A 27105-nucleotide genomic window follows, 5' to 3' on the forward strand; every position below is an offset into this window, starting at 1 on the left:
GATTGACTTAGAGTTATTTTCACCCCTTTTTTTATTGAACTTTGGTTTTTTTACTAAGTCATCCTTATAAAATTCTTTTTTTATCCCAATCTCATATCATGGGTTGTCATTTCGTCAAATTACTTCAAGATGACTCGGGTTTTTTTCTTTAGTGTTGTATTTTTTGAAGTTTTCTTTTTGGTTTTTATCTTGAGTATTAGGTTATTATCCCTTGAACTTTACAATTTTCTTTAGTTGTTTTTTTATGGATTTTTTCAGTCTCATATCTCATGCCGTGATTTAGCTAATTTAATTCGTGTTATCTCAAATTATCATTACTCGAAAAAAGTTTAATCAAGCCCGCAGCAGCGTAACACAAGCCACTTACATAGTGGCCTCCTACATCGGTTCAGTTCATGGGCATGAATTCCATCATGGAAAAGCAAAGGCAGCAGCACTGATGCCTTCGTGGAATGATATCCAACAGCCTGGGCCCTGCTGGGCTTAAGATTTTGGTGCCAAAAATGTGAGCCTCCGTTCAGTTCCACCTAGATAAAAAGTGGAATATAAGGATGAAATTAGTCTTTAACATTCGACCAAAGCCTTGACATTTACCATAGTTTTGGAGTGTTTGCTGGGGATCAATTTTTAGCCTGGAACACTGAATGCTTTTGAGAGAGTTTTGGACGGAGTTTTCGCACCACCTGTTTCATTTCATGGTTCCAAGTTTTCAAGAGCTAAGAAAGCAAGGAAAGAGAAAAGAAATGTTGATTAAAGTGGGCATGGGAGAAGAGGACGGAGGTGGCAAGCGGGCTCGGGGGTGATGAAGGAATATTACTTTCCCAGTTGGTGAGTGGGGAGATCAGTGAAGAGGAGGTTCTTGATAATGTGGTTTTGCTAGTGTTTGCAGCTCATGATACAACATCCTTTGCCATTGCCATGACTTTCAAAATGCTAGCTGAGCATCCAGACTGCCATTCTCTCCTCCTTCAAGGTGCTCTTTATTTTCAGTATTTTAGGTTACAAAGAAAATTTCCAAAATCGGAGGGGCATCCCAAAGACAAATTATATGAAAATAAATACAATTCAGACTTGAAAGTGAATTTAATGACCTCACTTAAGAAGCGCTCTCTTCCCATGATTCTACTAAATTCAGTGTATATTATTACTCTTGGCAGAACATTGTTGACATAATGAGCAAGAGGAAACCTGTTGAGTATCGAACATTGGAAGACATGAAGATGAAACATACATGGCAAGTTGCACGTGAAAGCTTGCGGCTTTTCCCACCTATCTTTGGCTCCTTTAGAGAAGCTATCGTTGACATTGAATGCGAAGGATTCACTACTCCTAAAGGGTGGAAGGTGCGCATCTATTCTGAATCCTTCTTTCCTTGATGCTGGTACACAAAACAAAGCTCAAACATTGAGACGATTACCCATGGCCCACTCTTCATGCTTTCTCAAAAAAACAAAAAAAGAACCCTTATATAACACAGTTCAAGGGTGGCTTGATTACAAGCATTCTAGATATTGGAGAAAACATGCGGCAACAGAAAAATGCATGTTTACCGGAAATTAGCCTTCAAATATCTTAACAAATAATTCATCATAGATCTAATTTCATCTTGTCTTCTGCAGGTTCTGTGGACAACATACTGCACCCACTAAAACGAAGAGTATTTCAAGGATCCTCTAACTTTCAATCCAAGCAGATTTGAGAAGCCAATTCCACCATATGCTTTACCTTCCCTTTGGAGGAGGACGAAGACTTTGCGCAGGAAACCAACTGGCAAAGTTGAATATCCTCATCTTCATCCACTATGTTGTAACTCTTTACAATTGGTCCTTACTCTGCCCTGATGAGCAAATCACCATGGATCCTCTCCCATTCCCTTCCCATGGAATGCCCATTAAAGTTTCTAAGAAGTCATTTTAGAGTAGAACCAACAGCAGGATTTAGATACTTAGCACACAAATGTTCAAGTCTTCAAAGAATCATGCCCTACAAACTAGGTTTTACTTTTACAGCATTATGAGGGGGCTAATCTTGCGCTGGATCTCACATCTACAATCATATATATATAATCTCTTTGGATGTCTGAGAATGTACTAATGTATTCATAGCAGGCCCGGACAAAAACCTTTTCTTTCAACTTGATATATGTTTGCACGGACATAAGCAAGCATTTCAAGAACAATAGATTCTAAAGGCTACCAGCACAGCCTACTTCAAGATGGAACTAATCTAAACCCTTTCAATTTGTAACCCGACTCCAGAAATGTCAATCCCATCTTCCCTAGATTTAATATTTAATACTAATAATACAATATTGGTTAATACCTCAATATCCCTAAAGGTGTCTAAAATCACCAGACGCATTCCTTCCTAGATTTACTTGGTCATGTGATTTTTCATCACAGAGTAACTTAATACTAGAATACAGAAAGTATTTGTTTCACCAGTGCATAAAATCTTAGATTAAAAAGACAATAGAATAACAAATAAAGAACCAAAACAAGCAGAAAGAAAAAAACATCATTGTATGGTTCAGTTTTCAAAGGGTTTTTTTATACCTCACACCACTCCAAATATCATGGAATGTTTGGAAATAATTCATTCCTTGCACAAGTCCCGATCTCATTATGTCTAAAAGCTACATCCTGGCTTGGCAGAATATAGATTAATATTTTTCTTTTCAAATATCTCATAGAAAATGTAGTCTGAAAAGTCTCTGTATTCAGATGACAGCAACACCTTATCTTGTTGTTCTCTTAGTATTAAGCCGTAAAAAAACACAAAAATGTTGGGAGCTTTTGATCACTGTCCTACAGGCTTTAAATGATTCTCTCCCAGAATACAAACCACCCCCCCCCCCCCCCCCCCCCCCGTGTCAACATGTCCTCTAACTTGAAGTAACAGTTCACAGTGCAAGGGAAAAATGATGATGTCAGCATAAATAACAACCTATTGTATATATTTGATGATGTTAATCATCCCTAGATGAGTGACTCTCCTATAGGAGAAAAACAATGCCTAGGGCCTTCATCAATTAAAAAGATTTGCCTTTCCATCACCAGTCTTTCTTTTGGAAATTTCTCACTCAAATTGTGATTGACACAAAAAGTTATATTGGACATCAATTAAATAAACAAAATTTGATGACAAGAAATAACCTGAGAATCATTGGTAGTTACAAGATTTTGCACCAAAGTTTTCCTACAAAGGTGGCGGATCTTTTACACATTCCATGGCATCTGGTAGTAGATTATGACTGATTGGCTTCATTCCTCTTTTAAGCCAATAGTTCATAAGAGACATTTCTAGTTTCCGCACCTGTGAACATTCATTTCATCCAATCAATCAAGTATTCTGTGGAAGCTAGAACAAACTACAACTTTTTCCTCTAATTCTCTGAGATTCCAACAATGCAGAACCAAAAGTATTAGCGATGAGAAGTAACTAGCAGACAATGCCAGCTTCAGTTCCAAAAAGATTTTGTCAATCTTTTCTTTTGCTCTTTTTATTTTGAAGAATTAAGAGTCAAAATATACAAATAAGAAAGGTAGATACAAGAAGTAAAAAGGGCCACATGCTACAAGGCAGCAGCAGTAATCCTCAGCTAAAAAATGGAAGAAGAAACACAATATACAGAAGACCAGTCAAGCAGATCTTGTCTAATCTTTTAAGTAGTTCTATGAGTACACGTAAATGTACAATTTCTCAGTATGGTAAAGCAACTTAAATAGCTATCTTTATAAGGTACAGCTATCATGTCACATCCACGAGTCCATTTTAACTTCCATGGCATCTTAAGGAAAATTCTTATAACACATTATATCAATGAGTTAGGCTACTATAAATGTTCTACATTCTTTTGCTCCTAAATGACACAAAAATCATAAACAAAGATGTGAAAGCAAAAAACACAGCAGGCATCACACAAGCAATATTAGGGAGTGCGACCCACATGAGGATTAGCGAAAACCTAGGTACAATTTTCAAGGAGAGATAAAGCAGAGGTAATGATGAATATTTCAAAGTGAAAGGCAAGCCATCAGCAATGCAGCAAAAAAAAACTTCTCACTGGACAGAAGACAAATAATGGACAGCCTCAACTGCATACAACTAAAAACTTATTGAAAGAATGTGATATCCTCCGATAAATAAAAACAACAGGCTGTTAATGGCATCACATTCACAACACTTATACAGCCTTATTTCACATTGAAACCTTTTGCAGGATCTTTTCATCCATAAAATAGAAAATAGCATATATCTATTCAAAATACAACTCCCCATGTTTTTCTTATTTTTCAAGGATGCCAAAAAATCAAATTCAGTGTCTCAAATAGAAGATGACTAACCTGCCTAACAATGAATGGTTCCTCCACAAGACTCAGTGGCTTCGTTAATACCGTCAAAAAGCCATTTTGGTTTCCATAAACAATGTCTGTGAAGGGCCGATCACCCACCTGTAATTTGCATCACACAAGTATACTATTCACATACAATGAACAAAAAGAAACCAGAGCAACAACTCAAAGCAGCTCATGTAGTTTGCATATACCATTACAAGCTGTGAGGATTTGCAGCCAAAGTGCTTTTCAATTTCTTCAGCTGTTCCAGCAGGTTTCTTTACCCCTGTGGTGTAATATGTGAATGATTAATATTTTCAAGTAGTGCAATGGACAGCATGTTAACTAAGCAAATCATTCACAATCGTCAAAAAAAAATGTCAGCTTCCCAATTGCATAACCATAAAAAATAAAAAATAATAAGTTTTCCATTAAAATTAAAGCTCAAATTGGCAGAGAAGAAACTTACTGTGCCTTATTACTTTAATTCCAATTGCCTTCTCAAGTGCCCTGGCTTTTGAATCGTCATGATCGTACTCGAAGAGACCTGACTCATTACAGCAACAGCACACGAACACAGCTTAGTAGCCTACTATCAAAAAATAAAATCGCAAACAACAAACAAGATCAAATAACAAAAAGGGTCATGGCAAAGCTACCAGCAGAGTTACTGAACACAGCGATATCATTCCCAAAAACAGATTTACACCTCTCAATGGACGCATCAAGAGGGTCCCAAATTGTCAAAGAGTAAGGCACGGTGATAGTATTATCCTTATCAAACACCACACCTTTAAAGCCTCTCCTTTGCAACTCTCCCCAATCAATGTACCTTATATCAGGCACTAAAACATGAGGCAGAGCCATATGCTGGTCCTTAACAAGCACGGAAGCCGACGAACCAATTCCTTCAACGTTGATTCTTTGGCTGAAAGTAGCTCTCAAGTCTTTCCACCACATGTTTGATAAAAGTCTTCTATGATTCCCTGTTTGAGTGTCTCCTATTTCTCCAATTTCTTGGTTTTTGGTTTCTGGGATTTGGAATAGTGAAATAGGTCAACAAATGACAGGTTCTGATCAGGTTCAGGGTAGCTTTTATTATCGTTAGTTTGGGAATCTTTTTGCTCTTTGTTGTTGCTTTTACAATTGCTTGTAGGGTGGAGAGTGAGGCAACAGATATTTTTGGAGTGGGTTTGTTGATGTGAAGAGGAAAAGCAGGTGGCTCTACGATTCTGAGATGGGAACGATCGGCATGGAAGTTAAGAGGTACAGGAACAGAACAGTTGGGTAAGGGAGGAGTACCAGTAACATTGCTGGTTCCAATCTAGTGGTTGGTTTTTGTGTTTTAAATATTCATTTTTCCAAGGGAAGGGAGTAAAGAGCCGCATTTTTAATTTCGCAGGCCAGCCTGTGGCTGTGGCCCGTTCTGAACTATATGCCATTATAATTTGGGCTTTGAGCCTCATATTATTGCTAATTTTCCTAATTGAAGAAAAATCGCAGGCCTAGAATCTTTGTAACTGGCTTTTCACATGTTGAATTTAGCTTTGGCAGCTATTACATTCATGTAAAAGTTGTTTTTTTTTTCTTTTTGTAAATTTGAGAAATTTCAGATATTAACATAAATATTTTTTAAAAAAATAAAATAAAATGATATTTTAAAGAGATAGACTCTGAAAATATATATGTTATAATTGTTAAGAATAAAAAGACTGTAAACTTAGCGTTTAAAAGATTCATTGTGTAATTATAACCTATAAGTCTTGTCTTTTGTGGAGAGAAGGGGTTAAAGTGTAATTTCACCTTCTGATATTTTGAGTTGTATTTTACTCAAAATAATACATATTGGATTATTATCAAATACTGAAAGCTAAAAAAATTCTCAAGGAAAAGTTGAGCTCAGACAAATTGCCTGAGCCCATTAGAGATGAAAAATGGATCCAAGTACTACTTGGACCAAGCACTACTTGGACCAAGCACGTTAGGCTCAAGTGTGGCAACCCCAACCCATAGGGGTGCTGGAGTGCATGCTCAGTATAGGTTTTGGCTACAATGCCCGAGCCCATGCACCTTAGTAGTAGTTGGACTCGGGCATGGTAGCTCGAGCGCATTGAGGTTTTTTTGTCTTTTTTTGGGAAGGTTTCTTAGGTATATTAAATTTGAATTTATTAGTAGCCCCCTAAGTTTTTATAATATTTATACGCAAAGACTTGTAAAAAGTTCTAATACAATGATTTTTATCTAGTTTCTTCATATGAGAAGAGAGGTGAAAACCTAAGTAGCTGAAAGGAACTCATGGAGGGTGAAGCCTGTACTTATAAAGTTTTCTAAGAGGCTAAGGGAAATCCATGGAGGGTGGAGCCCATACTTAGAAAGTTTCTAAGTGGCTAGGGGGACAGACTCATGTCGACATTTATACATAGAAAAATTCTTAAGGGGCGGAGTGGATGAATCCATGTTAACGCCTATAGTTAGAAAAGTTTCGAACTGAAGTGTGAGAGGAAACAGACCCATTAAGGGTGATGTTATTGCACTAAAGAGACCATATCCATCCTCTGAAGAATGGTCGAATTGAAGTGTGAGAGGTATATGACCTCGCTAGGATGGTATAGGATGTGAACCCTTCACTGAAGAGTAGTTGTTTTTAGAAAGTGGGCAACCTTTTTTGTGATGAAATGAGGCGTGAGAGCCCTCTACTAGAGAGAGGTTGTACTTAAAAATATGAGATCCAATATCATCCCTAATGATAATATAAATCTTGGAAGCCCCACTAGAGAGTCATGTCAGTTTGAGACTATATTGAAGAGGCGAGAGATTCAAGATCAATCTTTGGTGAATTGGTAAAAGGTTTTTTGACATCACTTGAAGAATATATTAGTCTGAGACTATATTGAAGAGGCAAGAGATCTAAGATCAATCCATAGCGAATTGGTAAGAGGCTATTTGGCATCACCTAGAGTGTCAATCTGAAACTCCACTGGATAATAAAGGATTTGAGATCAACCCTAGATGAATTGGTGAGAGACCTTTAAACATCACCTAGAAAATGTGTTAGTCCAAGACTGCACTAGAGAATGGGGTTCTAAGATTAACCACTAGCGAGTTGGTGAGAAGCCCTTAGGCATCACCTAAAATATATGATGGTTCAAGACTGTACTTGATAATGAGAGATCCAAAATCAACCCCTAGTGAATTGGTGAGAGGCCTTTAGGTATCACCTAGAGAATGTATCAGTCCAAGACTGTATGGAGAGATAGGAGATACAAGATGAATCCCTAACGAATTGCTGATAGGCCTTTTGGCATCACTTGAAGAATATGTTAGTCCAAGATTACACTTGATAATAAGGGATATGAGATCAACCCCTAATGAATTGATGAGAGGTCCTTAAATATCCATTAGATAATATGTCAATTTGAAACTGCACTAGAGAATAAAAGGATTTAAAATCAACCTCCTAACAAGTTGGTGAGAGGCTTTTAAGCATCACCTGAAGAATGTGTCAATTCGAGACTGTATTGAAGAATTGAGGATTTGAAATCAACTCCAAGTAAATTGGTGAGAGACCTTTAAACATCACTTGAAGAGTATATCAGTCCAAGACCACATTGGAAAGTAAAGGATCTGAAATCAACCCTTGGTAGATTTGTGAGAGGCTTTTAGACATCACCTGAAGAATGATTCTACTGCAATAGAGGGATCTTATACTCATCTCTTGAAGATTATAGGGTTATTTTCCTAGGAAAACTAAGTTAATCCCCTTCAAGAAGAATGATGTTATTGCATTAAAAAGACCAAGTCAATCCCTTCTTTGAAAAGTGTCTGAAAACCCCTACTAGAGATTTGTAAATAGAAAATGTATATCAAAGATATATTATTTTTATTTCAAAAATAAACTTACATCCCTATTAGGATTATGCATTTTGGGGTGATCTAAGTGATAGGTATGAGGGAGGTTTTTATGAGGGACATGTCTTGGAGATGGCGTAAATGTGTTTGTTTTGACTGCCCTGATAACTTTGAATGGGTGATCATGTTTTGATTCAATAAAGTCATAAATATTTAGGATACACTAAATACTTATGAATTGGTCCCTTATAGTTCTTCCTCGAGCTTTCATTTCTAGTAGGAGAAAGATTTCACTTGGAAGGTCCTACATGCTAGTTGTTCTTGTAAAAACAATAAGGCCTGTGTCATAACAAATTGGCATCTTCTACCCATACATAATTTTACATGACATGTTTCACCTTGAGCAAGCTTATGTCTGGTAAGGCATAAAGTTTTCTCTAGATGACATGTTCTCTTACCCCTCTTATCAAGGTCTTTAAGGCTATTGACTCAAGCAATTCTTCTACCTTGAGTATATTCTCATCAAACCTTTTCAAATATACTTGTGTAGACTCTCCACTTTTTTTTTTTTGGATAACACCAAATAGCTTCGTGGAGCTTTTCTTGGTGTGTATGTTAGTGTTGAAGCGTGTCGCTAGCTTGACGCAAAGGTTAATGAACCTTTCAATGAAGTTTGACTTTAAATTATTATACCATACATGCGCAAAACTTTGGAAGGTTGTGTGAAGGATTTTGCATATTGAGTCATTGTCCTAAATGATCAATTTTAAGCTACCGCATATATTTTGTACACGCTCTCTTGGGTAGACCAGGCCATCATAGTTATCCATACTTATTTTTATGGAAATATAATCCTCAGGGAGTTGAGTGTTCAATACTTGTTTGGATAAAGAAGACCCTTTCCACTGATTTAAACTGTAGACATTCTTCTAGGTATGTTCATGTACAAATCATCTCTTAATCCTTTGTGTGTTAGGCTATTGGGAGCCCGGAGAGTTTGGAATGGAACAACGATTACGGTAACCAGTGTTCATCTCACAGTTGCTAAAAGGGTACGCTCGAAGTACCGACTTTATACATAGGTATCACAATGGCACGGGTGACGCCTTGACAGACTCTCATAAATGTCATTTTCCATGGTCTCCTCTAGGTAGTGTAATCATTTACGGGTGCCGGGTACAACCGATGGCCATGAAGTTAAGACATTGTATGTTAATAAGGGTATCAAGACTTGTTGAGGTGGCAAGATCTGATTTTGTCATTAGGTTACCAACATAGTCTAAGTAAGGAGTTGCATTTGATTGGTGAGTTGTTGAAGGTTTGGTTGGAGGTATATTCTTCTCGCATCCTGGCCTAGACGTGTCTTGATTGTGTGCTATGAAATGACCTGAAAATGTTAAAAAAAAAGTTTTAAGAAGAAACTGATGGCTTTTTTTAATTAATTTCCACAGACAACGCCAAATGATGAGGTCCTAAAATATCCAAGTAGCTTATGAATAAGGCTTATATGTTGGATAATTAGTTCATCTTTTAGTTCAAGAAATCTAATTCATTCTCTCTAACCAAGATGTCTAATGGCTTGATATGGAAAGCCCGGGTAGTTGGTAGTTAGTGGTGCTTGATAAATCAAGGTGGCTGGTATCTGCAAAAGGTCCTTTTTTTTTGTAGATTTATGGACTCTTAGATACTTAAGAAAATATCTTTTTAGAAAGAGAAAGTACAATAATATTTTAGAGAGATGGATTCTGAAAATATGTATGCTATAAATGTTGAGAATGAAGAGATTGTGAACCTGACATTTAAAGGATTCATTGTGTATTTATAGCTTATAAATCTTGTCTTTTTGTGGAGAGAAATGGTTAAAATATAATTTTACCCTTGTGATATTTTGAGTTGTATTCTACTCAAAATAATACATATTGGATCAGTATAAAATATTGAAAGGTCTATGTAGGGTCCTAGAAAAATTTTCAAGGAAGTGTTGGGCTCGGGAAGTTACTTGAGTTCATTATAAGTGAAAAACGGATCGAGAGGCACTGTCTGAACCGAAGCACGTTGGGCTCGAGTCTGGTAGCTCGAGCCCATAGGAATGCTTGAGTGCATGCCCAGCACCAAAGGTGCTAGGCAGCACACCCAGTTTGCTGGGCATGTCACGCTCATGCACCTAAGTAGTAGTTGGGCTCGAGCGTGGTAGCTTGAGCCCATGAGGATGTTTTCTGGGCATTTTGGGGGGGGGGTTTAGCCCGTTAAATTTAGATTTATCGTGATTTTCTCACAAAATAAATTAACTTCCATTTAATAAAAAAATAGTAAATTTTTTTTTTTGAATTGTTGTAGTTCTTCCAAGATTGATTGCTATAAAGCTTTAACCGGGCAACCTCTTAGATAATTGGCATCCAAGCCTAAATTTGACAAAAAGACACATTCAAGATAAGCATGCTATGGAAAACAATTGAAAAGTTAAAAAGGAGAGCAAGCTACAAAGAAAGGGCTGATTGGAATTTCAAGATACAGAGCAGTTAATAGTACTATATAAACTCACGCGAGTCAAGTGAAGCCCGTTGAACTAAGGCACGTCCAGAACCGGAAACGCCACTTGCACACAAACCACCCAACGCGTATTGTATTTTCTGTCTCCAGTTGGATAAAATACTTTCAAGCTTAGCCAGCTATTTGTTATGCCGCTGCCATTCATTATGTATTTGTATGTATGGACACTGTTTTGGCTCAGTTAGTCAAATAGCGCATACCACTTCACTTTCACATACACCCACTTTTTTCCACTTTCCTGGGCTATTTCCTCGATTAACTTTGCAAGCCTGTCTCCAGTCCTCCAAGATTGTGAATATATGCCAGCTATAACTAGTTTTCAATCAACTAGGATAGGTTCCTGCCTATGAACACAACTATATAAGGGATTCAAGCTCAAAGTTCCAACCAACCTCACACAGAACATTTTGCTCTCTCCTAATCTCTAGCGAGCAGCTAGTATATACATCTCCTTATCTTAGAAACATAAAGATGTCTTTCTCTTGTTCGAGTAGACTTTCTTCCATGCCTTTGTTTGCTCTGTTAATTGCTTGTCTAGTGGGAGCCTCCATGGGTGGCAATTTCTTCCAAGATTTTGACATCACCTGGGGCGATCAACGTGCTAAGATACTAAATGGTGGCCAACTTCTCACACTATCTCTTGACAAGGATTCTGGTTCTGGCTTCCGATCCAAGAATGAGTACTTGTTTGGCCGAATCGACATGCAAATCAAGCTAGTATCGGGCAACTCGGCTGGCACTGTCACCACATACTATGTAAGCCTCGCTCCTTTCTACTCCAATTGAATTCTGCTGTAACTCGTAGATTTGAGTTTTCTCATATTTTCCTGCTTGTTATGCAGCTATCTTCTCAAGGGCCGACCCACGACGAGATTGACTTCGAGTTTCTAGGCAATTTAACTGGAGAACCATATACTCTCCATACCAATGTGTTCTCCCAAGGGAAAGGCAACAAAGAACAGCAGTTTTATCTCTGGTTTGATCCCACAAAGGCTTTCCACACCTACTCTATTGTGTGGAACCAACAACAAATAATGTAAGTCAAAACATACGCTCACCTCAATACTTCTGTCTCGCTGCGATTACTGAATTTTCGAATACTAATTTGCAATTTGGTATGCTTCAGTTTCTTGGTGGACAACATCCCCATAAGAGTATTCCACAACTCGGAATCAATCGGAGTGCCGTTCCCGACGAAGCAACCCATGAGGATATATTCGAGTCTCTGGAATGCTGATGATTGGGCAACGAGAGGGGGGCTTGTGAAGACTGACTGGACACAAGCTCCTTTCACTGCTTCTTACAGAAATTTCAAAGCCAGTGCTTGTGTTTCGTCACCTGTATCATCTTGCACCTCCACCTCCCCCAATTCCTTGCAGGACAGTACCTGGCAAGTTCAAGCTCTTGATGCCTCCGGCCGCAACAGGCTTCGATGGGTGCAGCAGAAGTACATGATTTACAACTACTGCACTGACTTGAAACGATTCCCTCAGGGTATCCCAGCTGAATGCAAGCGATCAAGATTCCTTTGAAGAAACTAGACATTAATGACTCTGTTCCAGATTATGAAAATTCTTTATTCTTTATGCAAATATATGTAAGTGTAATATGAAACAAATTAACTTCAATTCTTTATTCTTTTTGCAAATAAAAATTAATAAAACATTAAATAAATCATTTTTAATTCTTTATCCTCTACTTAATTCCTTTAGCGTTATTACAACTAATCTTGATCCAACATTTACACGAACATTTGGGTGGACCATATTTTTCACCAGGTCCCGTGCTCTAAAACTGTGTTTAAGTTGGCAATAAAACAATTGATTTTGATAGTCTAAAAGAAATGCGGCAGGAGTTGATTGTTTATTAAAGTATTTTTATTTAAAAATATATTAAAATAATATATTTATTATTTTTTAAAAATTTATTTTTAATACTAGTATATTAAAACAATTTATAAATATAAAAAAATATTAATTTAAAATAAAAATAAATAAATAATTTTAATATTTTTATAAACGTATTTGAACTACAAAAATAAATAAGCTTTTTATCAAACACATTCTTAAAGGTGATCACTGCTGTAAAAGGAACTTTGGCAAAATTTTGTTTGTAAATGAATACCTAATCACGAATCATGTTCTTCTCTTTCAATTAATTATACCTTACGCTATATTTGTTTATCAGAATTTACTTTTCAGAAAATTATTTTTTAAATTTTTTTGTGTTTATTTGTTATTAGAAAAGTTGGTCAACGGAAAACACTTTTTAGTCAAAGAAAAATTTAGCTTAGTTTTCCGGAAAGTGTTTTCCTGAAAAATTTGGACAGAAAACACTTTCCAGAAGTTGTGAAAATTTTAGAAATGCCATATTATTTGCTGATTATATCAAATTTGATCCTCAAACTTTTGATTGCTATATATATTTTGTTTTGAAATTTTATTTTTCAATTTTATCTCTTAAAATTTTATTTTTATATTAACTTTGGTCCTCATTTTTATAATTGTTATTTGCTTTTCCCTTGTCATTTTTTTATTGAAATTTTTTATCTATTAAATTTGGTCCTCATTCTTTTGATTGTTACTTATTTTATTTGAAATAATTTATGAAATGTTAATTATTATTATTTTAATTTCTTCATCTTTTATTTTTTTTATTTTTTAGATTTGATCTCTATTATTTTGATTATTATTTATTTTATTTTAGATAATTTATGAAATTATATTTTTTTTCAATTTCATTCTCATTCAACTTTTTAATTTGTAAGATTTGTTCCTTATTATTTTAATAAACTTGAGAAAAATAAAACATTAATAAGTTATTTTCCAGCTCATTTTTCATGACATAACCAAACACTGGAAAGTTTTTCCAACTTATTTTCCATTACACTACCAAACATCAGAAAATAATTCACTTTCCCGGAATTCACTTTCCAAAAAAAAACTACTTTCCAGCAAACAAACAGGGCCTTAATACTTAATCATTGTAGTTTAATAAAATTTAACTCTTGTGGTTTCAAAAAGTATTATCAATTAATATATATATTGGTAACTTAGCCCTTTTATTAATTCCAATTTCCTTTTCAATTATTTGATTTCTTTTTCTTAATTTGAAAAAAAAAGTATTGGGCCGGATTGGAAACTTTTATTAAGAAAGATTTTAATTTTTAAACTGAAAATGACTAACTTTGAGGGACTATTTGTCATATATATATATATACACACACACACCTTAAAGAGAAAAAAAAATGCTAATAAATAACTATAGAGTTATTATAAGGAATTCCTAAATTAAATAAAGAAATAAAATTATTAAACACAATATTTAATTTTCTAAATTATATATAATAAATAAAAATAACTAAGAATAAATAATTCTTCTTAAAACCTCTTGCGTCAGTCTCTTTGTGCTGGAAAGAACTCATCATCGAGTTCAGATTATTAACGTCTTGATCTCATGGATGTCCAATCAAGACTCTTCAAATTCAAAATTTTTTATTTGCTTTAGGTGTATAATTATTTTAAGTATCAATTCTAGTCCCTTCATGTTAAATCTTGCATAAGAAATATCGATGGTTTCTCTTTCATTGATTTTTAAAATAATGAATTGTAAACCTCAAACTTGGTTCATTAATATGTGGAGACTGTCTTATTATATGCACACAATCGTGATAGTGTGATGATCTAATCCTAAGGAGTTACGCGGGAGAGTGTAACATACAACTAAGTTTAAGAAACTATTAATTCAAATACATTGTATCTATTTAAAAATCATATATGAGAAGCTTCTTTCTCATAAACATTCAAAGCAATGCTGAGAGAGAAATATTCTCTCAATTTGATTTTGTTTTTTTAAGTTGTTTTGGGAATTGTTTATCATGATAAAAAGGTTTTTTCAAGGTTCTAGGGTTGTGTTTTGAGGTGTTTTTGGGCCTAAATAGGTGAGAAAAATGCATTTTTCACATGAAAAAAAATGGCCACAATTGTGGTAGCTGAGTTCTAGGCATAAAGACAATGCATTGTTTCCCGTATCAAGAGACGCGTCGATTTTATTTTTTTTTCCAAAACACAAGAATACATTTAAAAGAAACATAAGGCATAAGTTATTGAAATGCGCACTATGTATGAGTAGTGAAGAGGACAGTCTGAAACTTCTTTACCTAAAGAGATGTTTGAGAGTGTGATAATGGTTACGGTTCAAAGTGTTTTTCAATAAAAAATGCATCAAAATAATATTTTTTTTATTTTTCTAAAATTATTTTTAATATTAACACATCAAAACGATCTGAAAACAATAAAAAATATTTTTAAACAAAAACAAAATTAAATTTCTGATAAACACAGTTTCAACAGCGTTCCTAAACACTGCTTAAAATTGCATGGCTTCAAGCATGATGATGTTTTTCCAGTATTTTTTACACACTTTTTGTTTTTCATTTTTTTAAGTTCATTCCTTTTTATTTTTGGTAAATTTTATTTTTACACATACATATTAACCAAATTACAGCATTACCCTCCAACCAAAACGCAATCATTCTACCAAAAACAAATTACATCTTTTTGTCATTTTCAAACAAATAAAATATTGAAACCATTTAACACGTGTCAACAAGAAAAAAATTCAAAAGAAAATTATATAATTATAATTATAAATAAAACAAAGTTGAGATAAGGTTTTCACAACGTAGAAGAATTGTTTCAATGTTAAGTTGATACTTGATTTGGTAAATAAAATTTTATTTTATTAATTAAAAATAATTAAAGCTTTAAAGATCAAATTTTAAATTAAAATAAAAAAATTCAGCATCTTTTAATTTTTTTACTACACAAGGGGTGATTTTTAAGTATTTTGGTCTTAAAATTTTTTTCTATCATATAACTAAATTAAAAAAAAAATACTAGTGAACCCAATGAAGAGTTCATAATATGGATCACGAGTTTGCTTTTTAAATGTTATCATGGTCTCAAAAACTAGATCTTAAGTTTAATAGGTTAACGAGAGTTAATCCAATTAGTTCAATATATCACCATATCAAAAAAAAAAAAAAAATGATTCCACGTTGTTAGATTTTTTATTTTTGGTCATCTAGTTTTTTGTATGTTAAAAGAATAATTGCCTATAATCTAAATGATGTGGTATTTTCACTGTGCATTGCCTTCACTATTTATCCTCTCACATTTTAATGTGGATAGACTGTGCAAATTTTTTTATCTTTTAAATTTGATCCTCAAACTTTTTTTGAGGCGATTTAGTCATAAAAGAGCAATTGATTTTGAATTCTTATGAAAAGATGAGATTAGAAGAGGGGGGACCGAAATGAAAAACACAGCAAACATGAGTGGCGTGCTATAGGTTTCGAAAAAGATGCACTTTAGTTCTCCAACTTAAATAATCACGCAAATTATACAATTACGATCCCTCAACATTTTTCCAATTCTATTTTGGTAAAAAAGTTCATTTTTGTTATTTTTTGATCTCTGGTTGAGAGAGAGAAAGAGAGAGATCGTTAGATTCTAGCGGTAGAGAGAGAAACATATCGTTGACACCGAATTAAACAAAAAAATAGACGATATTTGAGTCAAATTGTTTCATTTGATGAGGGGAGTTCATATGAGCTCGGGTTGATTTTTGATTTCGGGATGAGTTCGGTTTTTTGGATGATCTTTTTGGGTTTTTTGATGCCACGAATAGGTTTATCATGGTTTTTAAGGTGTTTTAGATCAAAATGGATTTTTGGGTCAAAAGAACCTTGAGCTCGATTTTCCGGTTATCACAATGGCCAAAATCTAGGCAAAACAGACGACGCATCATCTGATTTTTTTTTAAAAAAATAAGGCGGACAACAATCATCCGCCCTAAGTGCAGTTAAAAAAATTCTTAGTCACGCGGGCCCTAATGAAATGGGCCAGGTGGGCTGCCTCGGCTTGCTATGCCCAGCAATGGCCTACCCTTTTTTTTCTTAATTTTTTTTATTTCAATTAATGCTTCTTTTTTTATTTTTAAAAAAACTTAATTATATTTACATTAATACCCATTTTCTCTTTTATTTTGTTTAGAGAGTCTCTTTTAAATGATGATGATTTATTTGTTATGCGTTTAATTTTTGAAGAGATTTTTTTAAATCATCTATGATTTTTTTTTTATCTTTTGTATAGATGACTATATTTTTTAAAATAAAAAAATATTTATTTTCAGATGATATTTCTAATATGAGTAGCCTTGCATATTATTTTATTTTTATTTTTATTTTATTAAATCATTTTAATACGTTTGTCTATTTCTATTATCATTTGATTAAATAAAAAATATTTTAATAAACAAAAATTAGAAAAACATGATCGGGTAAATGTTCCATTTTGAAAGTTTAAATATCTTAATCTACATCTGTCTTTCGGTTTTTCAAGTTTTATTTTTTGATGTCGTTAATAATTATTTATTTATTTATTAGCACACGTAGTTCTTATTTTATTTGATTATATGTGTGCATGAATTTTTTATCTACTCTTAAATTTCTTGAACTACAAAAATATATTAAAAAAATCTTATGTATATAATTTTTTTATAAAAAATTAAAAGTTTTAACCCACAGCGAAACAAAGTATAACTGACGAGTTCTACCTACAACGTAGCGTTTTACGCGGGACATTACCTAGAATAATACACCTAGATTGATATTCCACCCAACGCGTATTGTCTAGTCTGTCTCCCAGCTGTTTTGAGCCCTATCTATGTATGTGAAAGTTGTGAACTGACCATCATTTAGTCATAAATCTGATATTTAATTAATTTATTATATGTCAAATCGCATGGTCTTGGTAGTAATTACCATTAGTCATAGATAACCTATCCCCTATTTCAAATTGCTTCGCTAACCTCCTCTTCAGCCAAAGAAAAAAAAAACACGATTTTCTAGTTTCCTAGCTTCTTCCTCTGCGCCTCATTAATTTGCAAGTCTGTCATCTCCATCAAAGAATCCAAAAAACGCTAGTTCTCTCCAGCGAATTGTTAAGTCAACCAGGAAAGGTTACATCCTGGAAATGACCTATATAAAGGAACCAAGCTGCACTTCTAACGTCACAGAATACAAATCTAGCTTTCTCCTTCTCCCCAAGATATCTCCATCTGCCTCTGTTAGAAAAGGAAAGATGTCATTCTCTTGTCCTAGTAAACTTCCCTCGACGCTTCTGTTTGCTTCATTACTTGCTTGTCTACTGGGAGCCTCCATGGGTGGCAATTTCTTCCAAGATTTTGACATCACCTGGGGCGATCAACGTGCTAAGATACTAAATGGTGGCCAACTTCTCACACTATCTCTTGACAAGGATTCTGGTTCTGGCTTCCGATCCAAGAATGAGTACTTGTTTGGCCGAATCGACATGCAAATCAAGCTAGTATCGGGCAACTCGGCTGGCACTGTCACCACATACTATGTAAGCCTCGCTCCTTTCTACTCCAATTGAATTCTGCTGTAACTCGTAGATTTGAGTTTTCTCATATTTTCCTGCTTGTTATGCAGCTATCTTCTCAAGGGCCGACCCACGACGAGATTGACTTCGAGTTTCTAGGCAATGTAACTGGAGAACCATATACTCTCCATACCAATGTGTTCTCCCAAGGGAAAGGCAACAAAGAACAGCAGTTTTATCTCTGGTTTGATCCCACAAAGGCTTTCCACACCTACTCTATTGTGTGGAACCAACAACGAATAATGTAAGTCAAACATACGCGCACGCGCACCTCAATACTTCTGTCTCGCTGCGATTACTGAATTTTCGAATACTAATTTGCAATTTGGTATGCTTCAGTTTCTTGGTGGACAACATCCCCATAAGAGTATTCCACAACTCGGAATCAATCGGAGTGCCGTTCCCGACGAAGCAACCCATGAGGATATATTCGAGTCTCTGGAATGCTGATGATTGGGCAACGAGAGGGGGGCTTGTGAAGACTGACTGGACACAAGCTCCTTTCACTGCTTCTTACAGAAATTTCAAAGCCAGTGCTTGTGTTTCGTCACCTGGATCATCTTGCACCTCCACCTCCCCCAATTCCTTGCAGGACAGTACCTGGCAAGTTCAAGCTCTTGATGCCTCCGGCCGCAACAGGCTTCGATGGGTGCAGCAGAAGTACATGATTTACAACTACTGCACTGACTTGAAACGATTCCCTCAGGGTATCCCAGCTGAATGCAAGCGATCAAGATTCCTTTGAAGAAACTACATGCTAAAATTTAATTGGAACATGAAATTCTTTATTCTTTCTGCACATATAAATAATGTAATGTGAAACAATTCAATTTCTTAATTCATCTTGAGTTACTTTCTGATTCTTCACAAACATTACAACCCATCTGTTACCTTGGCATTAAAAATAAAACATTCGATCAACACATCCTCCAACAGCATTTTGATGAAACTGTGGTGTACATCAGAAGTAATCATGCTATTAACGCACTGGTCAAGTACAAGAAACAGACCAGAATCAAAATTAAAAGCATCGAAACTCCAGTCGGCCAACCTTCCAGCCCTCTAAATTTGCCAGGAATAATCAATAATCACACATGAATGGTACCATATACTTGCTTTATAGCGCACACTGACATATTTATTCCCTTTATATGGTATACATGACGCTTGCTCTAGATAATTTGGCAAATATAAATTTTAAGCCTCCAACACAGGTCAATCTCTGTTGTTAGCAAAAAGACGTCTCTCATAACCTTTTATTCTTCGCCTTGCAATTACAGCAACAGGGATCCTAAGTAGGTACTTAAATTCATCATAAAAAACGCTGGGCTATTTTGGAGGTGGTTATTGAACTGTTTTCTGAAATCTTGCTCTCACTTTGAAATCTTCCACAGAACGGTCCTAGGGTAAATTACCCACACCATGTAAGCCCGGCCTACATGATCTAGTCAATTATGTTGAAACACTGTCGGTAATATCTTGGGCTTAGGACTGGTTCAATAACAAAAACAAGAGGTTATGTAAAATGGCAGCAGACAATTGGGCAAGAAGAGTGATCGAAGAGAAAGGTCCAAGTTGTGGCATTTTAGCGACGGACAATACGACAGGAAGTCATGTCCAAATCCACTATGAATTTGGCTCGGCAGCTCTAGCTGTGCTACTTAAATGAAACCACCCGCCTTTCCAGTTTCCAAAAGCTGCCAGATGTCAGCCGTTTTAATTTCCATCTTCAATCCACACCATCTACCATTCTATTATCTCCCTTCAAATTCCTACTACATAAGCACACCAACCGGTCAAAGACTTGGAGTCTAAAGAGAACAACAGTGATTGTACAATTTGTCATCTCCTATCCTCCTCCATCTACTATTCTGCTTCAAGGCACTCATATCTCCTTCTCTATCATCTCAGGTTTTTTCTTTTCTGTAATTTGTTGTTTTCTTTCGCTGATATTTTTAGAATTCACACTATTGTTTGGCTTGTTTCCATCAGTTCTTGTTTTCTTTCTTATTTTGATTAACTTGTGGAGGAATTCTCGACCTGGAATTCCATTTACATAAACAATTTATGGTCTCCACCGAAATCCCATAACTATTGTGTTCTATGTACATGTCTTTCTGAAAGAAGGAAAAGAAAGAAACGCATTTTCTTTTGTCTGTTGCGTAGGTAGTTTTTAACCAAAATGGAGGAAGCTTCAAATGGGAAAAATGAGACCAAAATTGTGGAACGACAGGAAGTTATTGAGGAAGTTGAGGTGGTCGATTCAGGGGATAAATTTTTGAAAGAAGTTGTTATTGATAGTACTGCTGAGTCTGTGAAAGAAACTATTGATGAGAATAATTCGAGTTTAGAGGGCAGCAATAGTTCGAAGGAAGAGGCAAAGGCTAAAGAGAAAACAGTTCAAGTGGAGGATTCAGAGATACTGGAAGTGGCGGACAAAGAGGTGATTAATTTAGCTGTTGGGTCGACCGAGTCTGTGGAGGAAAAATTGGCTGAAACTATTGAAGCATTGGTGGAGAAATATGAGAACTCTGATGTGGCTGAAGTAGAAGTGAAAGAAACCAAAGAGAAGGTTTCGGTGCCTTTGAACGAAACTGGTGTCTTTCCTTCAGTTGTCACGGATCAGAATGATGCGGAAGTACCTGAAGTGGTATTGAATGCAACAGATGGATCTTCTCTTGCTGTAACAGATGAAGTGTCCAAGGGAATTGAGGAGAACGTGTTGCAATCTCTTGATGAAAACAACGTGGCTCCTCCAGCTTTGACAGAGGCAGTGTCAAAGGGGATCGAGGACGAGAAGCTGGCAGCTTTGAAGGAAAATACTGGGGAATCATCTGGCAATGTTGACAATGAAACTGTGGAAAGTTTCGAATCTACTACTGTAGTTGGAAGCAGCGATGCTTTTCCTGAAAGCACAGGAGATCCGGTCAGTAACTTCATTGGGATTCAATGTTGAAAGTTTGCCTAATCGTTCTGCCCTTTCGTATTTTTTCACTGAATGGGCACAGTGTTCTGTTTTGAATTTTTTCACAGCCTATCATATCCCTTCAACAGCGTAACCTGTGTCCATCTTGGAGGAACTGCTGTGGCCTTTTTGAAGCTCTGAGGCGATCCAATAGATAAATTAATGTGAGCAATAAACTCCCTTCATTGGTTTTCAGCTTTAGTATATGGAAAAGTTGGTCATTCATTTCTTTTCTGTCTATTATGGGTTTGATTATATTGATTGTGGATTATACATGGTTTCTAGTGATTTTCTGGTTCGATTTTAAAGAAGTGACTAAAACCTATGATGCCTGCAGTTCATTCAGGAGCTTATTCTAATTACCTGGGATCTCATGTGGACTAACTCTATTTAGCATTCACTAAGATTTTCTTATTTCCCTATGTTATAAGCTTATGAATTGAGAGAAAGACATTTACCTTAGACACTTAATTTTTAATTAAAGCTGAAAATCTGGCAGAGATTTCCATCCTAAAAGTTTTAGATTATTGGTAAATGTCACTCATGACTTAGCTATATCATTAAATGTGTGTATCATTGTCACCCCAAGACAAACTTGTGCGATAATCAATGATGTATTGGCCATTGCTTTATGCTTTTACTAAACTTATGATCTTGAATTAAATTGATCACCTGAAGTGCAGTAAACACAACATCAGCTTATTCAGAAGGTACAGTTTCTGGTTTCTTTGAGTTTGAGAAATTGGCCTTAGATGGGATTAAATTAGAGGGGGGGAAAAGGTCCATGTGATCAACGGCAAATAGTTAGCGGTTAATGTTGAATTGAAGTCGCAGAAGGTAGAGCCGTAGAGGGCAGGGATTCATGCAAGGTGGAATCTGGCCTTGCTTTTCAGGAAAACCCACAAGCTCTTTTAATTTTATGTTGATAAAGACTAAAGTTGCAATATTGCAGTTTCTCCTTACTGCTGCTATATCTGGTAAAACATTCCCTGCGTTGCTTCAGATTTGTTCCCTGCAACAAAAGAATCCCTCTAGCAAGGCTTTCTTTGGCATTGTTTTTTGCTTTTTCAGAATTATTCCGGAACATTCATTTCCTGTTGGTCGATACATATCTATGATTGGTGTAGAAATTCTGTTACTGCTAGAGTTAGGACGCTCTTGGTTGGACTTCATTGATCAGCGGATTGTGGAAACTCCTTGCTGTGTGCTCGGGGCTTTTGCTTCTTTGTGCTAACATGTTTTGGTTTTCTGAAACTGTGTTCTGAAAATATCAAGAGGGGACAATTTGAACTTATTCGAGGGCAAACGTATTTTGTAAGCTCCTGTAATGCGGTGAGCACTCACCACTTGTTTATTTGACAATGAAGCTTTCATTCATAAAAAAAAAAGATAAAAATAAAATAAATCGGTCCCATGACAGGAAAAGAGCTGTTGATATACGTGGATAGATAGTAAAAGGAGGCTTCCATTTTCCGAAATTTATAACCAACACTGTGTGGAACCAAGTAACTAAATGGATAAATACCTAGAAATCGATGCATAGCAACACCAATCGTGAAGTTTGTAGCAAGTGATCCAACACTTGTACGTACATCAAGAACTCTTGCTTAACGTTACTCTTTCTTCTTATGTTGCAGATAAAGAGCATCGTCACGGAGTGCTGTTAAGAGAGATCGACAAAAATTTGAGACCTGTGCTGTGGTTTCTTTCTTGTGTCACAAATCGAATGTAACCGGATCTTGCAGGGGATGGGGATGAAAACTTGCCGGTTAGCCTACAGCTCATTGGCAATTGTGTGTGGTGTGCTCCTCCTCCTCCCCCTCCCCCTCCTCCTCCTCCTCCTCCTCGTCGTCGTCTGTTTATTTTATTTCTTGTTTTTTCAAGGTATTCTGATTGTATTAGAGTGATTTGTAATTAAGTTTGATGGCAAAAATGCCATACTTTCGAGTGTATATTTATAAAACATAATTTATTGATCAATGAGAAAAGTGGTACATTGACGAAGAGTTTACTCTCACTATCTCTACATTTTCTAGGGAAGCTCCCTCATCTCGCAAGACATAAACACCAACAGGTCTTCAACAGTGGCTTGTACTCTTTCCCGGCAAGAAGATCCAATCTTTCCTTCGGGCAATTGCAATTGAAACGAAGCGAAGGCGATAATATATATATATATATATATATATATATATATATATATATATATATATATATATATATATATATATATTTCTCAATAAAGATTGCATCCTTTTTATCAGTTGCCTTGGTGGAACCGTGATAGAACAGCAAGTTACTGTCGTGTTTTTGACCCCTCTCTCTATATATTATTTCTATACCTCATTTATCTAGAAGATAGAAGTCTCACTTTTAGTTTTGTGGGGAATTTTATGAAATTATCAAAAGACATGATTATCACAGAAGGTATCAGCTAAAAAGGGGCTAGGAAGCACAGAGACGAACAAAATACTGAAAATCACATGGATATATGCCTTGCAAAGTTGCTATAAATATAAAGAGCTTCCTCAACACTACCCCCTATTGTTCAATAAACCAATAATCTACTCGTTAGTAAACAACATACCATCATAGAAACCGTGTTTAAAAACTTGAGTTCAATGTTAAATATAGAGATCTAAACGCCAGCATTTCTAGAAGTTGCAACTTCAGAAACTGACAATCATACAATGATTATACATAAAAATTAAAGTTCCATTTTATTCGCATTCTAGATGCGAAGTGTTCCCAAAATTCAACATGATTAAGAATAAAATTAATAAATTAATAATCAATTAATCTTTTAGTTTAAGTAATTCGTTCTAATATTCTCATTGAGTGAGATATTTGTGACTTGATATAAAAAGTTAAGATAGTTAGTAGTGTCTAATAAACCAAGGTGATTGGTATTTTAAAATATCTTATTTAATGAATGTGAGGACTCTCGGATTCTTAAAGCTGTAATTTTATAGAGAAAGAAAATACAATGATATTTTAGAGAGACAAGCTCTAAAAATATATATGCTGAAAATATTAAAAATAAAAAGATTGTAAATCTTAAGTTTGAAGAATTCATAATGTATTTATAACTCAAGAGTCTTGTCTTTTCGTGGAGAGGAAGGGTCGAAATATAATTTTATCCTTGTGATATTTTAAATCATATTCTACTCAAAATAATATATATTGAATCAATATAAAATATTAAAAAACCTACTTGGAATATTGAAAAGATTCTCAATGAAGTATTGAACTCACACAAGTTGTCTGAAGCTATTAGAAATGAAAAATAAATTCTAGTGTATTATTTGGATCCAAACATGTTGAGCTCGAGTATAGTAGTCGAAGCCCAGGTTGCTCAAGCTGTCATGCCCAAAAATGCACAATAGACCAAGCAAACAGCCTGGCCCATCTCTCTTGGCATCAATTGGACTCGAGCTTGGGAGTCCAAGCCCACAAGGATATTTTTGGGTCGGGCCTTATCAAGATGAATTCTCAAATATTTTTCCAAGCAATGGGAAAAGCATCGGGAAAGAAGGAGCAACAAGGATAAACAATCAAGTCACCGCTTCGGAGGCACTATGAAGAGCAATTGAAGTCACACATGCTTCATTTACTAGATGAACTCTTAAAAAAAAACAAGAAAACACAACAAATTCAAGAGCGTGCAAGAGCAATCACAAAAAAAAGGCTTCAAATTACATGATCTTCCAAATTCCAATCACACTGGCCATTTAATAGCACAAAAAGTAAGATGTGAAAATGTGAAAGATGAGGGAGAATGTTTCATGCCGGAAGAAGACCTTGATTAACTTCAAGATTGAAGGGTAAGCAAACGATTACTGATGAGCAATGACAATCTTCAATTGACCATCCTAATGTAAGAACTCTATAATTATATCAAATAACTCAGCATTTTTAACAAAATTTGGACTTCGAAACATGCCAGAAATAGGTATAAACCATAATCCATAATAAGGCTAAAAAAAACAATGCCAGGAAAAAGGGTATCCGTCCAACAAAACTGAAACGTTTCTTTCTGGGATCAATAAACCCTAACCTCCAAATCACCGCCTCCTAGCATAGCAAACATAAATCACTGCAGCTGCAGCAAGAATAGCACCTACTGACCCAATTGCCACCACGGGTGGCTGCACCTTGAACCCCTTCTCCCTACTCTTAATCTCAATCCCATTAATAACCTCCCCGGTCCTCTCCTGCAATCCCCCAACCACCTTTTCAGCCTCCTGGACCTCCTTCTGTAACTCCACCAGCTTCCCTTCCATTTCCTTCACCTTCTCCTCTGTCTCCCTCAACTTCTTTTCCAAACTCTCCTTCTCCGCCACTTGACTTTCCAACTCCTCAATTCTCTTTTTACACTCAAAAATCTCCATATCTTTCTCACTCATTTTTTCTCTCATCTCCTCCCCAAGCCTCACTTTCTTATTCTTCTCCCCAATCTCCTTCAACTCCAAAACCCCAACTTTCCTCTCCAATTCCTTCGCTTTCATCTCCGTCTCCGCTTTCTCCTTCTTCACCTCCTCAATTTTCACTTCCTTCTGGCTCACCACCCTCTTCAACTCCGCAGCCTCTTTATGCGCTTCATCTCCTTCACTTACCGCCGAAATCAAGTCATGTTGAAGCCTAGAAGCACTTGTTTCAAGCTCTACAGCTCTCCCGGCTATCGACTCAAGCGTTCTCTGGGTCTCCTCCGATTTCTCAACTTCCCTCCCCAACTCCGCAATCCTCAGTTTCAGACTTGACTCCTCTGATTTCAGGGATTCAATCTCGGCCGTCAGTTTTGCAACCTGATATTTGATTCCTTTGTTCTCATCGGCTAGTGAGTACTTCTCGGTCTCTAAAGATTCGATCTTTTGCTTTAGCTTGGTTTCATTCTCCCCTTGATCGAGATCGTAGAAATTCTCTTCTGCCATTTGATAATCGTTAACACCGTTAGTCATTGCCGTCTCATCTGCCATTGCTTATCCCTAAAATAACACAGAAATCAATTATAATAAATCAAAATCAGAGAGGAATAACTGTATGCTGTTGCAATTTAACAACACAGAAGGGCACTGTTTGGTTTCCGAGAAAGAGTAGAACTAAAGAAGATTTAAAACGAGAACATTTTATTAGTTTGAAAGGAAGCGTTTTTGTCGGAAACCAATCAAGAAGATAGGGTTTAACCTCGGATATCGGAGAGAATTTTCTTGCTAAGAATTAATTATTATTTGTTCAAAAGTTTCTAAGAAAATAGATATTTTCCAGGAAAGTAAGGCATGGGAGAGGAAAAGAAATTTGACCTTTACTTTTCTTCGTGATTCCTCTTTACTCTTAGTTTTTCTTTTTGTGTTTTTCTTTTTCTTCATTAGAATCTGCCAGCAATGGACGGCTGAGGATGCTTGTGAGGTGCACGTGAATAAAGGTTTTGGGCCCACCCAAGATTAGGCCATCTGGACAGTTGAGTCCGATTTTTTCCAGTTGGGCGGATTTAAGCAGCCCAGCCCATACCGGATCCAATCTGATTATATCCAATAAAGTTTTTAGGGTTTCTAGTTATTTTCCTTTCCATAAGCCTAATTAGGAAACAAAAATGCTTATTTCAAGTTTCAACTGCATGATCTTTTAACAATTTGGGGAGTCTTATTCTTGGATTTCACAAATTAAAAAATATTCTAATTTATTAATTCAATGAATTATACATCTGTTTGCGTACTAATATTTAATTTTCATCCTAATTAAAGATTTGTGGATATTGCAATAATAATTATAATTAAAAAAAATTAAAATCATCGAAGAAGACGTTATAGATAAATAATAATTATGCCAACCCTATAACTAATGCTTTCTTTATCTTATGAATGATCTGCCTCGAGATGCACTATGTAATAATCCATTTTTTATTTCTATTTGCGACATATTTTTAAAATATTCAAAAACAATA

The 27105-nt window shown here is 35.6% G+C and overlaps 5 protein-coding genes across 11 annotated transcripts; 3 read left to right on the top strand and 2 right to left on the bottom strand.

The window, feature by feature from the left end:
* Positions 1 to 1011: 1011 nt before the first annotated feature.
* Positions 1012 to 5686, bottom strand: LOC7464795 (phosphatidylglycerophosphate phosphatase 1, chloroplastic/mitochondrial). 3 transcript variants are annotated; one of them, XM_002307504.4, is made up of 6 exons: positions 4997 to 5683; positions 4807 to 4884; positions 4550 to 4623; positions 4347 to 4454; positions 3156 to 3315; positions 1121 to 1378 (listed from the first exon to the last, which is right to left on the bottom strand). In XM_002307504.4, the coding sequence occupies exons 1-5, from the start codon at positions 5295 to 5297 to the stop codon at positions 3199 to 3201; spliced, it is 678 nt and encodes a 225-aa protein (XP_002307540.2). In that variant the 5' UTR covers positions 5298 to 5683; the 3' UTR covers positions 1121 to 1378; positions 3156 to 3198. The 3 variants fall into 3 exon arrangements, with proteins under 3 accessions (XP_024456333.2, XP_002307540.2, XP_024456332.2); XM_024600564.2 differs by lacking the exon at positions 1121 to 1378 and adding an exon at positions 1438 to 1900 and having other exon boundaries at positions 4997 to 5684; XM_024600565.2 differs by lacking the exon at positions 3156 to 3315 and having other exon boundaries at positions 1012 to 1378; positions 4997 to 5686.
* A 5417-nt stretch (positions 5687 to 11103) lies between these two features.
* Positions 11104 to 12420, top strand: LOC7464633 (xyloglucan endotransglucosylase protein 1). The gene is made up of 3 exons (XM_052453046.1): positions 11104 to 11492; positions 11579 to 11772; positions 11863 to 12420. The coding sequence occupies exons 1-3, from the start codon at positions 11208 to 11210 to the stop codon at positions 12266 to 12268; spliced, it is 885 nt and encodes a 294-aa protein (XP_052309006.1). The 5' UTR covers positions 11104 to 11207; the 3' UTR covers positions 12269 to 12420.
* Positions 12421 to 17758: 5338 nt separating this feature from the next.
* Positions 17759 to 19073, top strand: LOC18109144 (xyloglucan endotransglucosylase protein 1). Its single transcript, XM_052453045.1, has 3 exons — positions 17759 to 18166; positions 18253 to 18446; positions 18542 to 19073. Exons 1-3 carry the CDS (start codon positions 17774 to 17776, stop codon positions 18945 to 18947), a joined length of 993 nt encoding a protein of 330 aa, XP_052309005.1. The 5' UTR covers positions 17759 to 17773; the 3' UTR covers positions 18948 to 19073.
* Positions 19074 to 19889: 816 nt separating this feature from the next.
* Positions 19890 to 23171, top strand: LOC7464797 (uncharacterized). Of its 4 annotated transcripts, none has more exons than XR_002982020.2 (4): positions 19890 to 21128; positions 21236 to 21331; positions 22443 to 22499; positions 22805 to 23171. XR_002982020.2 is itself a non-coding variant. In XM_024602124.2 (4 exons), the coding sequence occupies exons 2-3, from the start codon at positions 20385 to 20387 to the stop codon at positions 21323 to 21325; spliced, it is 834 nt and encodes a 277-aa protein (XP_024457892.2). In that variant the 5' UTR covers positions 19891 to 20113; positions 20369 to 20384; the 3' UTR covers positions 21326 to 21331; positions 22805 to 23171. The 4 variants fall into 4 exon arrangements, 3 of the variants coding, with proteins under 3 accessions (XP_052309007.1, XP_024457892.2, XP_002306738.4); XM_024602124.2 differs by lacking the exon at positions 22443 to 22499 and having other exon boundaries at positions 19891 to 20113; positions 20369 to 21128; XM_052453047.1 differs by lacking the exon at positions 22443 to 22499 and having other exon boundaries at positions 21236 to 21329; positions 22796 to 23171.
* Positions 23172 to 24808: 1637 nt separating this feature from the next.
* Positions 24809 to 26531, bottom strand: LOC7464798 (peroxisomal and mitochondrial division factor 2). 2 transcript variants are annotated; one of them, XM_002307505.4, is made up of 2 exons: positions 26465 to 26531; positions 24809 to 26149 (listed from the first exon to the last, which is right to left on the bottom strand). In XM_002307505.4, exon 2 carries the CDS (start codon positions 26138 to 26140, stop codon positions 25229 to 25231), a length of 912 nt encoding a protein of 303 aa, XP_002307541.3. In that variant the 5' UTR covers positions 26141 to 26149; positions 26465 to 26531; the 3' UTR covers positions 24809 to 25228. The 2 variants fall into 2 exon arrangements, with proteins under 2 accessions (XP_002307541.3, XP_024456233.2); XM_024600465.2 differs by having other exon boundaries at positions 26349 to 26486.
* Between the last annotated feature and the right edge of the window lie 574 nt (positions 26532 to 27105).

This window comes from Populus trichocarpa, chromosome 5 (genome assembly GCF_000002775.5).
Source record: "Populus trichocarpa isolate Nisqually-1 chromosome 5, P.trichocarpa_v4.1, whole genome shotgun sequence".
Classification (NCBI taxonomy): Eukaryota; Viridiplantae; Streptophyta; class Magnoliopsida; order Malpighiales; family Salicaceae; genus Populus; species Populus trichocarpa.